This window comes from Trichomycterus rosablanca, chromosome 19 (assembly GCF_030014385.1).
Source record: "Trichomycterus rosablanca isolate fTriRos1 chromosome 19, fTriRos1.hap1, whole genome shotgun sequence".
NCBI lineage: Eukaryota > Metazoa > Chordata > Actinopteri > Siluriformes > Trichomycteridae > Trichomycterus > Trichomycterus rosablanca.
The window spans coordinates 18,620,828-18,635,563 of record NC_086006.1 but is presented as its reverse complement, the minus strand read 5'-3'; the positions used below and the strand labels follow the sequence as shown (position 1 = coordinate 18,635,563).

Below are 14,736 nucleotides of genomic sequence, written 5' to 3'. Positions count from 1 at the left end.
TGTCTTTGGGGCAAGTCTCCATATGTCTCTTTGAGCCCAGCCTGTACTTAAACAATACTACACATCTGTAAAGAGACCTTAAGATAGCAGTTAACAGATGTTTTCTATGCATTCTGACAAAGTTTGACATGATCTGCTATGAAGAATGGGATAAACTGCCCCAATTCCAATGTGTGCAAAGTTTGTATTATAATAATTTAGGGTCTGAATTTCCATTTGCCGTTATGGATGATTAAACATGGATAAATGGTTGAAATGGCAATTCTATTCAAAATCAGAGCCACAACACAAAGTGGACAAAAAGTCAAGGGATCTAAACCCTTTCTGAATCCACTACAAGCTACAACAGTGTGGTAATAATTAATATAATAATGAATGTAAAAACTGTGCAAGATAACACATACTTTGTGTGTTTTCTGTGCTAGAAATCTACATAAAATACAGATAGTGTATACGTATACTTCTAAAACATACTGGTTAAAACCAAAAAATGCCTGGATGCCATAAATTAATAGTGATCGTAAATAAAATGTGCAGTCAGTAAATTAACAACATAGAATTTAAATATAAACTTTGGTGAACTGAAAAGGAATGTTAAAACTATACACATGATCTGGGAAAAGACTTCCCTCGTCATTTAAGTGCTTATACGTGCTTAAAAACCACCATTTGTTTACCGTTACTGATTAATAATTTATCTTTTATTACCCCGAGTATAAGATCGTGTTAAATAAAACAGTAGGACTTAGTACTGTCTTGAGGTCTTAATATACCCACACCCCACTAGGCCGACCTCTGCTATTTGGATTAGTGCAATTTTCTGCTATCCAACCAGTACATTTTTCGGGTACTGCGAAACCATCCATGTGTCATTCCTGAGAGAAGTTCTTGGGCCATGACAACAAATTGTGTTTCTATTTAGCATTTGTTCCCCTTAAATTTCCTACAATGTTTTTTTTTATTCCAAATCTTATGCGTAGTGTAATAATTTAAGTGAGAATTTCAGAATTTCCTGGTTTGTAATTTTCAACCCGTACTCTTTTCACCTTGCATTCATACCATCCACACAAACAGTTTAAGAAGATCCCTGGGTGAGTCTGCGGTAGTGGGGCATGACCTTACTGTCAGGCAGGTAGAGGGCCATTTCTAGGCCTACCAGAATGGTGAACTCAAAAGCGATGAGCTCACGCCGACCGAGCCTGAACTTCTCCTCCAGTTTCTGCAAAAACAGTAGTAGTAAATGTTTTAAATTAGAAAAAGGAAGTGAAAAAGGACTTCGTTCCAAACAATATGTTTCCTGTACTAAGTAATAAGTAAACATAAGTAGTGTCTTACTTTTATATGCATTTCCCACAGTTTTCCTCCCAATTTAGTCATAATCATTTACCTGATCGCATTTTGCTTCTTCCACTGCTGCCAACCTAAACTACAGACCGAGGAAAGCTGTGACTATCACTCACACCCTCCGACATGAGTGCAGTAGCTGACCACTTCTTTTCGCCTGCAAGAGGAGATCCGTATTGTGCATGGAGTGTCACACACCGATCTCCCTTATCCCCGTCTCTGTTCAGACGCCATCAAACAGCCAGCAGAGGTCAAAATTGTGGCCCTCTGGCAAGCCTAGCTGATCGGACAAGCCAATCATTGCCTGTATAGGCACCCGGTCTGCAGGAGAGCCGAGAAGGTCTGAGAAGGGATAGTCGTCACAATCTTATTGAGGATGGCTGTCGTACTAGCAATCTGTGTTTTAATAGCAATGTCTCAAATGAGAATGTAACTTTTGACCAATCATCACTTTTAATCCATATTTAACCCTGTCAGTCAACAAATAACCCCTTAACATTACTGAGTGTTTATGTCGTTTATGTTTTACATGAGGTGAAATAAGCGTAACACCCCCATGCTGTGTGACAACCAAGTTATAAACCGTTGATTTGATTAACTCACATCAATTAGCTGTTTGACCTCTTGTTTTTTAAGGTCGCTGCTGATCTTGGCAGCCAACAGGAGGCAGGCTGTGGCCACCAGCTTCCTGTTCTGCTTGTTGAGGCGACCCTGCAGGACGAGCTTTTCAAAGTAGGCAAACGCCATGGCTATGGTGACTGGCTGCAGATTGCATTCCTCCCCGACAGTGCGCATCTCTCGCTTCAGACTGATCAAAACACAGAAAAAAAGAAAAACAACAACAAAATGAACAAAGTAACTTTTAAGTGAAGTAACATTTATTTAAGTGTATAGCACTTAATAAAAGAAACATTTACACTATATGGCAAAAATAATAACGGACACCTGACCATGAGCTTCTTGGGCATGCCAATCCAAACGTTAAATAGAGTGCCTTTATTTGTCATATACAGTGCCTTGCAAAAGTATTCAGCCCCCTTGAACTTTTCAACCTTTTGCCACATTTCAGGCTTTAAACATAACGATATGAAATTGTAATTTTTTGTGAAGAATCAACAACAAGCGGGACACAATCGTGAAGTGGAACGAAATTAATTGGATATTTTAAACTTTTTTTAGAAATAAAAAACTGAAAAGTGGGGCGTGCAATATTATTCAGCCCCCTTGCGTTAATACTTTGTAGCGCCACCTTTTGCTGCGATTACAGCTGCAAGTCGCTTGGGGTATGTCTCTATTAGTTTTGCACATCGAGATACAGAAATTTTTGCCCATTCTTCCTTGCAAAACAGTTCGAGCTCAGTGAGGTTGGATGGAGAGCGTTTGTGAACAGCAGTTTTCAGCTCTTTCCACAGATTCTCGATGGGATTCAGGTCTGGACTTTGACTTGGCCATTTTAACACCTGGATAAGTTTATTTGTGAACCATTCCATTGTAGATTTTGCTTTATGTTTTGGATCATTGTCTTGTTGGAAGATAAATCACCGTCCCAGTCTCAGGTCTTTTGCAGACTGCAACAGGTTTTCTTCCAGAATGGTCCTGTATTTGGCTCCATCCATCTTCCCATCAATTTTAACCATCTTCCCTGTCCCTGCTGAAGAAAAGCAGGCCCAAACCATGATGCTGCCACCACCATGTTTGACAGTGGGGATGGTGTGTTCAGGGTGATGAGCTGTGTTGCTTTTATGCCAAACATAACGTTTTGCGTTGTGGCCAAAAAGTTCGATTTTGGTTTCATCTGACCAGAGCACCTTCTTCCACATGTTTGGTGTGTCTCCCAGGTGACTTTTTATAGATATCTTTGAGAAATGGCTTTCTTCTTGCCACTCTTCCATAAAGGCCAGATTTGTGCAGTGTACGACTGATTGTTGTCCTATGGACAGATTCTCCCACCTCAGCTGTAGATCTCTGCAGTTCATTCAGAGTGATCATGGGCCTCTTGGCTGCATCTCTGATCAGTCTTCTCCTTGTTTGAGCTGAAAGTTTAGAGGGACGGCCGGGTCTTGGTAGATTTGCAGTGGTCTGATACTCCCTTCATTTCAATATGATCGCTTGCACAGTGCTCCTTGAGATGTTTAAAGCTTGGGAAATCTTTTTGTATCCAAATTCGGCTTTAAACTTCTCCACAACAGTATCTCGGACCTGCCTGGTGTGTTCCTTGGTCTTCATGATGCTCTCTGTGCTTTAAACAGAACTCTGAGACTATCACAGAGCAGGTGCATTTATACGGAGACTTGATTACACACAGGTGGATTCTATTTATCACCATCAGTCATTTAGGTCAACATTGGATCATTCAGAGATCCTCACTGAACTTCTGGAGTGAGTTTGCTGCACTGAAAGTAAAGGGGCTGAATAATATTGCACGCCCCACTTTTCAGGTTTTTATTTCTAAAAAAAGTTTAAAATATCCAATAAATTTCGTTCCACTTCACAATTGTGTCGCACTTGTTATTGATTCTTCACAAAAAATTACAATTTCATATCTTTATGTTTAAAGCCTGAAATGTGGCAAAAGGTTGAAAAGTTCAAGGGGGCTGAATACTTTTGCAAGGCACTGTATACTGTACATATACAGATGTACTAGCTGGGATTTGAACTCCCAATCTTTCAGTTGATAGCCCAAAGCTCTACCCGCAAGGCTACCACTTACACATTAATATAGTGTAAGCTTTCATTGTGCAGCCCATAATTTACTTCCCATGATATACTAAGATTTTGGGGCATGTCTGTGGAAATTTGTGCCCATTTAGTTAAAGTGACATTTGTGAAGTCAGGCACTAATATTGAATTTGATTAATCTAAACGTAGTTCATCTGAATTTGATTCATATGAATTTGATTCATCTGAATGTAATTAATCTGAATTTGATTCATCTGAATTTAATTAATATAAATTAGATTAATCTGAATTTGATTAATCTAAACATAGTTCATCTGAATTTGATTCATCTGAATTTAATTCATCTAAATTTGATTAATCTAAATTTGATTAATCTAAACATAGTTCATCTGAATTTGATTCATCTGAATTTAATTCATCTAAATTTGATTAATCTGAATTTGATTAATCTAAACATAGTTCATCTGAATTTGATTCATCTGAATTTAATTCATCTAAATTTGATTAATCTGAATTTGATTAATCTAAACATAGTTCATCTGAATGTAATTCATCTGAATTTGATCCATCTGAACGTAATTCATCTGAATTTAATTTATCTGAATTTGATTCTTCTGAATGTAATTCATCTAAATTTTATTCATCCAAATGTAATTAATCTGAATTTGACTCATCTGAACGTAATTCATCTGAATTTAATTTATCTGCTATATTCTGCTTTTAGAATATTACTATATTACAGAATATAAATATTACTGACAACTGTTGGTGATTATATGTATGTAAAGTGCAGCTTCTGCCATAAAAACTGCTTCAAGATCATTTTAATTATGTTTGTCCCGGAGCTAGTAATATTTTAATATTTCTTAATACTTGTATATGCAGATATCTTATTTTACCTTCTGATTTTGCTGAGTGTAAGTTTAATGTGAGGAAATTTCTCTTTGAAGGTCTCATTCATGTCCTTCTTCAGATCTGATGGTTTAACATACTCTATCACTGTGGTCTGAAAGAAAAAGACAAAAGCAACATTCATGTTGTGCATGACAGAAAAAGAGGATAACATGATGCCTTTCCCAGTAGCAATTCTAGCAGGTGAAAAGAAATGGCCACAGAAAGCTGTACTGAGTAAAGAGAGCCACGCTAAATATGCGCTTGAAAGCTCAAGCTCTCGGCCAGCGCATATGGCAATGCTGTTCCCAAGCGGTGCTATTGACCTGGCTGTGCCTGAGGCAAGGAAGGTCCAAATGGATTTCTTGCTGCTGTACAATTGCACCCTTGTGCTGTCTGGTGTCCATTTGTCAGAAAAGACCGGGGAGTAAATATATACAGACGACATTCAGCCTGCTTTAAGCTTAATCTCACAGTCATTTACTGTTCCTACACTGTGTGTGTGTGTGCACACAAGTGAAAGAGTGAATGACAGAGATAGGATGGTAGGATTAGTGGAAAAGCTTGGATCAACCTGAATCTGACCTCCTAGAGAGGGAACAAAATCACTGGAGAGCTACTGCCATAAACTAATCCCTTACTAACTGCAGCACATTAAAGGAGCAAAACAGACAATATAACATAATAACACTGTAATGTGTATGTAATATAATACAATAAGTCATTCACATTGCTTTTTTGTTTGGTTTGGTTCTTTTTTTTTTTTGCCATAATCTGAGCCTACAGGCCAGATGCAGCCCTTGAATAGCATGCTGGCCTTTTGATTGGTTCATACCAGCTAATGAAATACTCTTGAAACATTTACATCAATGACTCCAAATTCATTCATTTACTGTCTGTTTTAGCACTGCTTTATTCTTTTCAGGGTCATGGTGGATACAATTCCCTGGTGAAAGGTAGGAAACACGCTGGACAGGTCGCCAGTCCATCACAAGACAAACACCAAATGCGATTAAGTAGATCCAGTTAACCTGACTGCATGTTTGAATATATAAAATACATATATATATGTATATAAAACCACCTCTTTGCTTCTACACTCACTGTCTATTTTATCAGCTCCACTCCATATAGAAGCACTTTGTAGTTCTACAATTACTTACTGTAGTCCGTCTGTTTCTCTGCATGCTTTGTTAGCCCCCTTTCATTCTGTTCTTCAACAGTCAGGACTCTCCAAGGACCACTACAGAGCAGGTATTATTTAGGTCGTGGATGATTCTCAGCACTGCAGTGACACTGACATGGTGGTGGTGTGTTATTGTGTGTTGTGCTGGTATGAGTGGATCAGACACAGCAGCGCTGCTGGAGTTTTTAAATACCGTGTCCACTCACTGTCCACTCTGTTAGACACTCCTACCTAGTTGGTCCACTTTGTAGATGTAAAGTCAGAGACGATCGCTCATCTATTGCTGCTGTTTGAGTTGGTCATCTTCTAGACCTTCATCAGTGGTCACAGGACGCTGACCACGGGGCGTTGTTGGCTGGATAGTTTTGGCTGGTGGACTATTCTCAGTCTCACTATATGTATACAGTCAACCAAATTTTGACCCTGATATTCAGATGGCACAAGTCAGTGCCTTGTTAAAGAGTGAGGAGCAGGCTGTGTGTCATAATCTGGCCCCCACTATTAACTGATTCATTTTCACCATTATATGAGCACATATGGTACACATTTAAATTCTAAATCCCACATTAAAGATAGATAGATAGATAGATAGATAGATAGATAGATAGATAGATAGATACTTTATTAAATGCTTATTAAATGGTTGTTTTCATTTATATGACCTGTACATATGATACAGATAGTTCTGGATTTGCATGCATACCACCATATCATGCAATAACAAATGGGTTAAATGTAATAAATAAAGTGTGTGCATTTCTTTGTAATCGTTCAAATTCACCTATTTACCATGTAGGAGTTAAAGATCAGAACTCGTTTATGCTTCCCACAAGGCCACTGAGGATCACTAAGCAGGTTGGGATCATAATCAGCATCATCCAGGCCTGGAAACAAACAAAAAAATAAAAAAAAATAAACCACAAAGATGAATTGTCACAGCCAATGTGGGTATTTTTCCCTCCAATTCCCTCCTATTTCTGTTATGATGTGGGGAGGAAGGACCCAAGGATGCAGAGGGTTTAACTTAAAAGGGTTTTATTTACAAAATCATAAACATAATATACAATAAAATAAAGGAATAACAGTAACAAAAAACACTTCGGGGAATCCCGAAGGCAGCCGGTGACGCCAGACTGAAAGAAACCAGGGAAAAAACATAAAGGGGAAAAAGGGAAAGCGCAAGGCGCGAACCCTGGTCGCTCACCTCCAGGCTGGGAGCTTAAGCACGCTGCCACAGCAACGCTGAAAGCAAAACCGCTCCCAGCACTAAAGAGGCGAAGCGACCGGGTTCGCGAGGTGGGAAACCTCGCGCTGTTGGCCGAAGAAGGGGGGATAACACCGCCGGTAGATAAATGGCACGGCGCTCACCAGCAGTTAATGCTGGTCAGCGCCATGCCATCCACCGGGTGTGATTTACTTGCGGATTCCAAAAGTTAAAAGCAAAGGCGCTGTCACCAGCCAGGGTGGCTGGGAAGTGGCCATTTGCTCCTGCGCTCCAGAGGGCGGAACGTGACGCTGTCACCAGCGGTAGCTGGGAGGGGGTCAGGTTCCTCTGGGCGCAGTCATGGGGTCTCTAGGTGGCGGCGGCACGGCGGCTCGACGGCTCGGCGGCAGCGGCCCGACGGCGACCTGAGAGCGGCAACCAGGCGGCGGCGGCGGCACGACAGCTGCGGCACTATGGCGGCAGCTTGGCGGCGGCGTGGTGGCGCCCACTAGCGGTGGCCCGGCGGCAGCGGCACGGCGGCGGCGGCACAGTGCGGCGGCACAACCTGAAGATAAAAAAAACAATAAACATAAAAGGACACCGCAGTGTCAAACAAACTCAAAGAAAGAAAAAAGAATCGGTCAACATGAGCAGAAGGTGCGACGGCTACAGCTCTGCACCTATCCCTTAAATAAGGGAAGGCACCAGGCACAGCTGTAGCTCGTTCGCCCTAACGAGCTGCCCAGGTAATTAAATGAGCAGCTCGTTTCTGCTCTGTAAGGCCTGTGGTGTCAGGGAGAGATGGCACATTCCCCTGACGCCACAGAACCTAACAATTTCCACCTCTACTGCTGCAGGCTTCAACTCCTGACCAAGAAGGACCAGCACGAGGCCGATTCACATTAGGATGGAGGGTCATGCCAATCTACAGTATCCCCCTGTCTAATTGGGCAGGCATCATGGATTAGCCAGCAGAGGTCGTAATTCCGGCAGTGCCCGACCTACCGGTAACAGAGATGGTAAGTCGTTTTAGATAAAAGCGACTGCTAAATGCTGAAAACGTAAATGTAAATAAAATTACCTTGCTATTCACATACCATCCACAAGAGGGCAGTGACTACTGGATGTGTGATTAAGCGTTCGGAGAAATTCAGGTTATACGCAAAACCATTTACAAGATACAAGGTACCTCACAGTTAAGTGCAACACAAAATGGGGTGGACCTGCAGGCTATTTTATCTTATATTTGACTGACTGTAGATTGGCATGCATTGGGCTTAAGTACTAAGTCTTTTTGGATCACACTGTACAGAAAGAGGAGATTGGTGTGACTCTCCATGTGCGAGACTGGCCTCACGTGCAAATCCACCAAAATACGGGCGAACAAGAAGGGGTCGGTGGACTGTGCATGCGTCAGAGGGAACGTGTATCAGGCGAATATAGCCTTCTCGGACAAGATCAGGGTTCCCAAAAGTGGAAGTACAACAAGCAACAAAGGCATCTACTAAACAGCATCCGCGTAAATGCATTTTGCCACATATACAAGCTTCAAATGTTAATATATTTAAATATTTAAAGTACAGAGGCTTGCTCGAACTACACACCTCTCTGACATACACAGCGCGACCATGTGTATGCTTAATGAGCGGTTGCTAAATCTGGAAGAAGGCTACAAGAAAACAGCAAGAGCCGTGTTAATGACCCTGAACGAACGCTGTTTGATACAGACAGGCGCACGAATGCTGCTCTGCTTGAAGAACTACATTAATGGCCAGCTGCAGTACGTTAGTTGCCACTTCCTTTCACATTCAGTGAGTCACACACACACGCTGAAATCTATTTTCAGCTTTCTCCCTGTTTGTGTGCATAATTGGGGTCACAACTGCATTCGTTTGCCTTCTTCTGACCACAGATTGAGCATGAGAATACATTGTTATAGAGACGCTGTCACACTCAGTTGGTCGTGGGTTTAGGTTTTTTCCCCCCATATTAAATAAATGTTCATTTAAAAATAATACGATCGTTTCCGGTAGTTTCACAGATACAAAACTGTGTTATTACAGGCATTACAGGCAATGTACGATTGTTTACCCCCAAGTTTTGTTTTTCTATGATAACAGTTTATACTGTATATAGAATGCCTTTATTTGTTATATATATATACAGATACACGAGCTACAGTACAGCTAAAGTCTTTTTCAGCATATCCCTGCTCATTTAAAAGCTGGGGTCAGGGCGCAGGGTCAGCCATTGTCCGACGCCTCTGGAGCAGAGAGGATTAAGGGCCTTGCTCATGGGCTAAACAGTGGCTGCATGGCAGAGCTGGGATTTAAACTCTCAACGTTACATATATATATATTTATTTATTTATTTTCTTTATGCATTTTCTCCCCTTTTAGGAGAGATTCCAACTGCCCGATTGCATCATGCTTCCTCTCCACCAATGTCGATCCCCGCTCTGATTAAGGAGAACGGAGACCCCCAGCATGCCGTATGCATCTTATCACCTACAATTTGACGAGTGCAGTGCAGTGCAGCTCAGCGTTGTGTACAAAGAGACACACCCTGACAGCACTCTTTTCTCATCTCTGTGCAGGCGCCATCAAGGTCGTAATTGCACCAGTTATGAGAGAGAGACCCCACCCGGCTTAGTCCCAGCCATTTCTGGACAACAGGCCAAACGTTGTTCATGTGGCCGCTCAGCCTAGCCGGCAGGTAGAGCTGAGATTCAATACGATGTATTCGAGATCCCAGCTCTGGTTGCAGCGTGTATTGATAGCCCAAAGGTCTACCCACTAGGCTACCACTGTCGCCATATCTATGTATTGTAAGCCTTATTGTAAGCAAAAGATCTACGAGCAAACACAGTGTTACATCAAAAAGCTAGTAGTCATTCCTGTGGCTGAATTGCATGCTACATGGTGTATATACATAGCTCACTCTGAGGGCGCATTGCACATGCAAAGCTGAGGGCCTTGATGCAAACTGCCGCTTTGCTCAGCGCTTGTCTCGAACAGTGCGGTAGTTATTCATTACACAAGGTTCATCAATTCACAAGTTTATATCAAACACAGTCATGGACAGTTTAGTATCTTCAATTCACCTCACTTGCATGTCTTTGGATTGTGGGAGGAAACCGGAGCACCCGGAGTAAACCCACGCAGGCACGGGGAGAACATGCAAACTCCACACAGAAAGGACCCGGACCGCCCCACCTGGGGATTGAACCCAGGACCTTCTTGCTGTGAGGCGACAGTGCTACCCACTAAGCCAGCGTGCCGCCCACCGTCAAATCTGAAAGCATCCACATACATCTATGTTTAGCTATATTTTACTCACAGTTTTACTTTTAAACTTGTGTTATAGCTCGCGGTCATAAGAAATAGTGAGAATCTGCTTTTTTGAGAATGTTGTGTGTATGAACAGGTCGTACCCAAGTCGATGCCAACGGCGCTGTTGAGGCGTGATGGAGGGTAGCTACGTGGGATGCTGTTCCTGGAGTGGGTCAGCTGTAGAGCGATCTCCGGTGGCTTCTCCCGAACCAAAGCATTAGTGGGGTACAGGAACTGGGCGTAGGAGACCGTCTAAAACACACGTATTCATTTATTTATTAGGATTTTAACGTCATGTTTTACACTCTTGGTTACATTCATGACAGGGCACAAATTTAATGTCAAACACAGTCATGGATGCAAACTACACACAGAAAGGACCCTGACCGCCCCACCTGGGGATCGAACCCAGTACCTTCTCGCTGTGAGGTGACAGTGCTAGTCACCGAGCCACCGTGCCACCCTTATAAATCTACAAAACTTGTCCAGAGTCTGGAAATATTTAGATATAACAACGTCTCGTTGGCCTCACAGGGTCTGAGTAAAAACAGTGAAATGGGCTTTTCGGTGCTCAGCAGGGTGTCAATCAGTTGAGTCACTAAGCATGCCCACACTGTGCTGGTTCTGACATCTGGACAGATGACCGAACAAATAAGAGCTTGAGTTCTCACCCTGCCGTATATACCCAGCTCCACCCCTTCCAGGCCAGGAAGCATTTCTAGTGTGCTGGAAACCCCTCCGGATGAATGCCTCCTCCTTTGAGCGTTGAGAGATGGGTCACTGTAAAAGACAAAAAAAGAAATTGTTTACAATGATTTAATGGTTTACTGTGAAGTGGTGGCAGATCAACAGCCGACTGAGGAGATTCTGGCTTTTATAGATATCGTGTTTAATCCTTAGGACACAGAAAAGGTGTGCATGCGAGTGCTGCTTACATCACAGCACGTCAAATCACGCAAAAAGTACAACAATAACCACAGCTTCATTGTTTAAAGGCAGAAAAAGACTAGACTATCTTAAATGTACAGTAACAGCAAAGAAGATGCTACCATTGTACAATGCTACAATAAAAGTCAAGTCAAATTTATTTGTATACCATATAGAAGCACTCTGTACAATACGGTTCTACAATTACTGACTGTAGTCCGTCTGTTTCTCTACATGCTTTGTTAGCCCCCTTTCATGCTGTGTTTCAATGGTCAGGACCCCCACAGGACCACTACAGAGCAGGTATTATTTAGGTGGTGGATCATTCTCAGCACTGCACTGACACTGACATGGTGGTGGTGTGTTAGTGTGTGTTGTGCTGGTATGAGTGGATCAGACACAGCAGCTCTGCTGGAGTTTTTAAATACTGTGTCCACTCACTGTCCACTCTATTAGACACTCCTACCTAGTTGGTCCACCCTTCATCAGTGGTCACAGGACGCTGCCCACGGGGTGCTGTTAGCTGGATGTTTTTGGTTGGTAAACTAGTCTCAGTCCAGCAGTGACAGTGAGGTGTTTAAAAACTGCAGCAGCGCTGCTGTGTCTGATCCACTCATACCAGCACAACACACACTAACACACCACCACCATGTCATGGTCACTGCAGTGCTGAGAATGACCCACCACTTAAATAATACCTGCTCTGTAGTGGTCCTGTGGGGGTACTGACCATAAAAGGGGTGAAAATGGGTGTTGGTTTTATAACAGGTAATACAAGATACAAGAGGGGGGTCAGGATACAAGATGACAAAAGGTGTGTGGAGAAAGGACTGGGTGTCTGTAGGAGAGGAGAAAGGGAGTAGGTGAGGGGTGAATCTCTCAGAACCTAGTTCTGGGGCTGGGGCTACATGTACACTATACTGCCAAAAGTATTCACTTACCCATCCAAATCATTTAATTCAGGTGTTCCAATCACTTCCATGGCCACAGGTGTATAAAACCAAGCACCTAGGCATGCAGACTGCTTCTACAAACATTAGTGAAAGAATGGATCACTCTCAGGAGCTCAGTGAATTTCAGCGTGGTACCGTGATAAGATGCCACCTGTGTAACAAGTCCAGTCATGAAATTTCCTATTATATATATATTCCTCTTAAATATTCCACAGTCAACTGTCAGTGCTATTATAACAAAGTGGAAGCGATTGGGAACGACAGCAACTCAGCCACGAAATGGTAGCCACGTGAAATGACAGAGCGTGGTCAGCGGATGCTGAGGTGCATAATGCGATCGCTACAGACCTCCAAACTTCATGTGGCCTTCAGATTAGCTCAAGAACAGTGTGTAGAGAGCTTCATGGAATGGGTTTCCATGGCCGAGCAGCTGCATCCAAACCTCATGTCACCAAGAGCAATGCAAAGCGTCGGATGCAGTGGTGTAAAGCACGCCGCCACTGGACTCTAGAGCAGTGGAGACATGTTCTCTGGAGTGATGAATCGCGCTTCTCCGTCTGGCAATCCGATGGACGAGTCTGGGTTTGGCGGTTGCCAGGAGAACGGTACTCGTCTGACTGCATCGTGCCAAGTGTAAAGTTTGGTGGAGGGGGGATTATGGTGTGGGGTTGTTTTTCAGGAGTTGGGCTCGGCCCCTTAGTTCCAGTAAAAGGAACTCTTAATGCTTCAGCATACCAAGAGAATTTGGACAATTTCATTCTGCTAACTTTGTGGGAATAGTTTGGGGATGTTCCAACATGACTGCGCACCAGTGCACAAAGCAAGGTCCATAAAGACATGGATGAGTGAGTCTGGTGTGGAAAAACTTGAGTCCTGACCTCAACCCAACCGCAAACCAGGCCTTCTCATCCAACATCAGTGTCTGACCTCACAAATGCGCCTCTGTTAGAATGGTCAAAAATTCCCCTAAACACACTCCTAAACCTTGCGGAGAGCCTTTCCCAGAAGAGTTGAAGCTGTTAGAGCTGCAAAGGGTGGGCCGACATCATATTAAATCCTATGGATTAAGAATGGGACGTCACTTAAGTTCATATGCGTGTGAAGGCAGACGAGCGAATACTTTTGGCAATACAGTACATCAGTGCACCCTTACCTGCGGTCCCAAACCCAGTTGTTTGCATCAGTTGATCATTCAGAGCTTTTAAAATTGCTCTTGGAAATACACATTAGAATTTGTGCAAACTGCAAAAGGTGTCCCACAAGAATTCATCTTGGGGTCTGTTCTTTTTACATTATGTAGAGACGATATTGTTTCTTGTGTGACTGGGTGAGAAGCAGATCCTTGCTCAAGGACTCGATAGTGGCAACCTGGCAGCAGTGGGGCTTGACCATTCTAAATTACCAGTCCAGTACCTTAACCTCTGAATTACGACTGCCCAGATGGTTAAGATGACTGGTTGAATGTTGTAACAAACCAAAAACTAACCAAACAGAAACTATGAGCAACAAAACAATGATGAGAAGAATTACCGCAGTTAAATATAAGACCTAAATGACAACCTTTCTGCACTCACAAGTTCATGTTTCCATGGGAAGTCTAACATTTGCATGGTATTGCCAATTTAGGGAGTTGGAAGAGAGAACAGACAGTTTATATCTTCCTTCTTCAGAGCTGCTGGGACAGCATGTTAAGCAGACTGTGGGAAAAAAATGAAAGGTCTCTGGCTGGGTCATGCCTATCTGGACTGGAAGTTGTGGGAAACATTACTGTCTGACTCACTGCCTGTTGCATCGCCGAATCCCACGAGAAATACGACCTATTCTCAGATGTTCGAACAGACAGGGCAAGCTCGTTCCACCACTTGGTGGGTGCTAGTACAGAAAAGAGCCTTGATACTTGTCTTCCTTGAGTTCTGGGCGGAAAATCAAGACAAGCGACACTAATGGCTCAAAGGTTGTGTGGTACAGACCAGGATTTTATGAGTTCTCTTTTAAGGTAGCTTGGGGCTGGTCCATTTTTGGCTTTGTAGGCAAGCATCAGTGTATTTAACTGAGTGCGGGCAGCTACAGGAAGCCAGTGAAGAGAACGCAGCAGTGGGGTGATGTGGCAGTGTTTAGGTTGGTTGATAACCAGGCGACCAGCCAGGCAGCTGCATTTTGAATGAGTTGCAGGGGTTAATAGTGGAGATTAGTCCAGCCGAGAGATAACAAGTGACTGGA

At 42.9% G+C, this 14,736-nt stretch overlaps 1 protein-coding gene across 1 annotated transcript in view; it reads right to left on the bottom strand.

The window, feature by feature from the left end:
* Positions 1-1,002: 1,002 nt before the first annotated feature.
* cables2b (Cdk5 and Abl enzyme substrate 2b) overlaps positions 1,003-14,736 on the bottom strand; it is a 36,945-nt gene continuing 23,211 nt past the window's right edge. Inside the window, exons 4-9 of the mRNA XM_063015475.1 lie at positions 11,308-11,416; positions 10,738-10,888; positions 6,890-6,984; positions 4,923-5,029; positions 1,948-2,152; positions 1,003-1,219 (exon numbers count right to left, since the gene is read on the bottom strand). Of these exons, the coding sequence (XP_062871545.1) occupies positions 1,076-1,219; positions 1,948-2,152; positions 4,923-5,029; positions 6,890-6,984; positions 10,738-10,888; positions 11,308-11,416 (811 nt within the window). The 3' untranslated portion in view covers positions 1,003-1,075. The remainder of the gene's footprint in view (positions 1,220-1,947; positions 2,153-4,922; positions 5,030-6,889; positions 6,985-10,737; positions 10,889-11,307; positions 11,417-14,736) is intronic.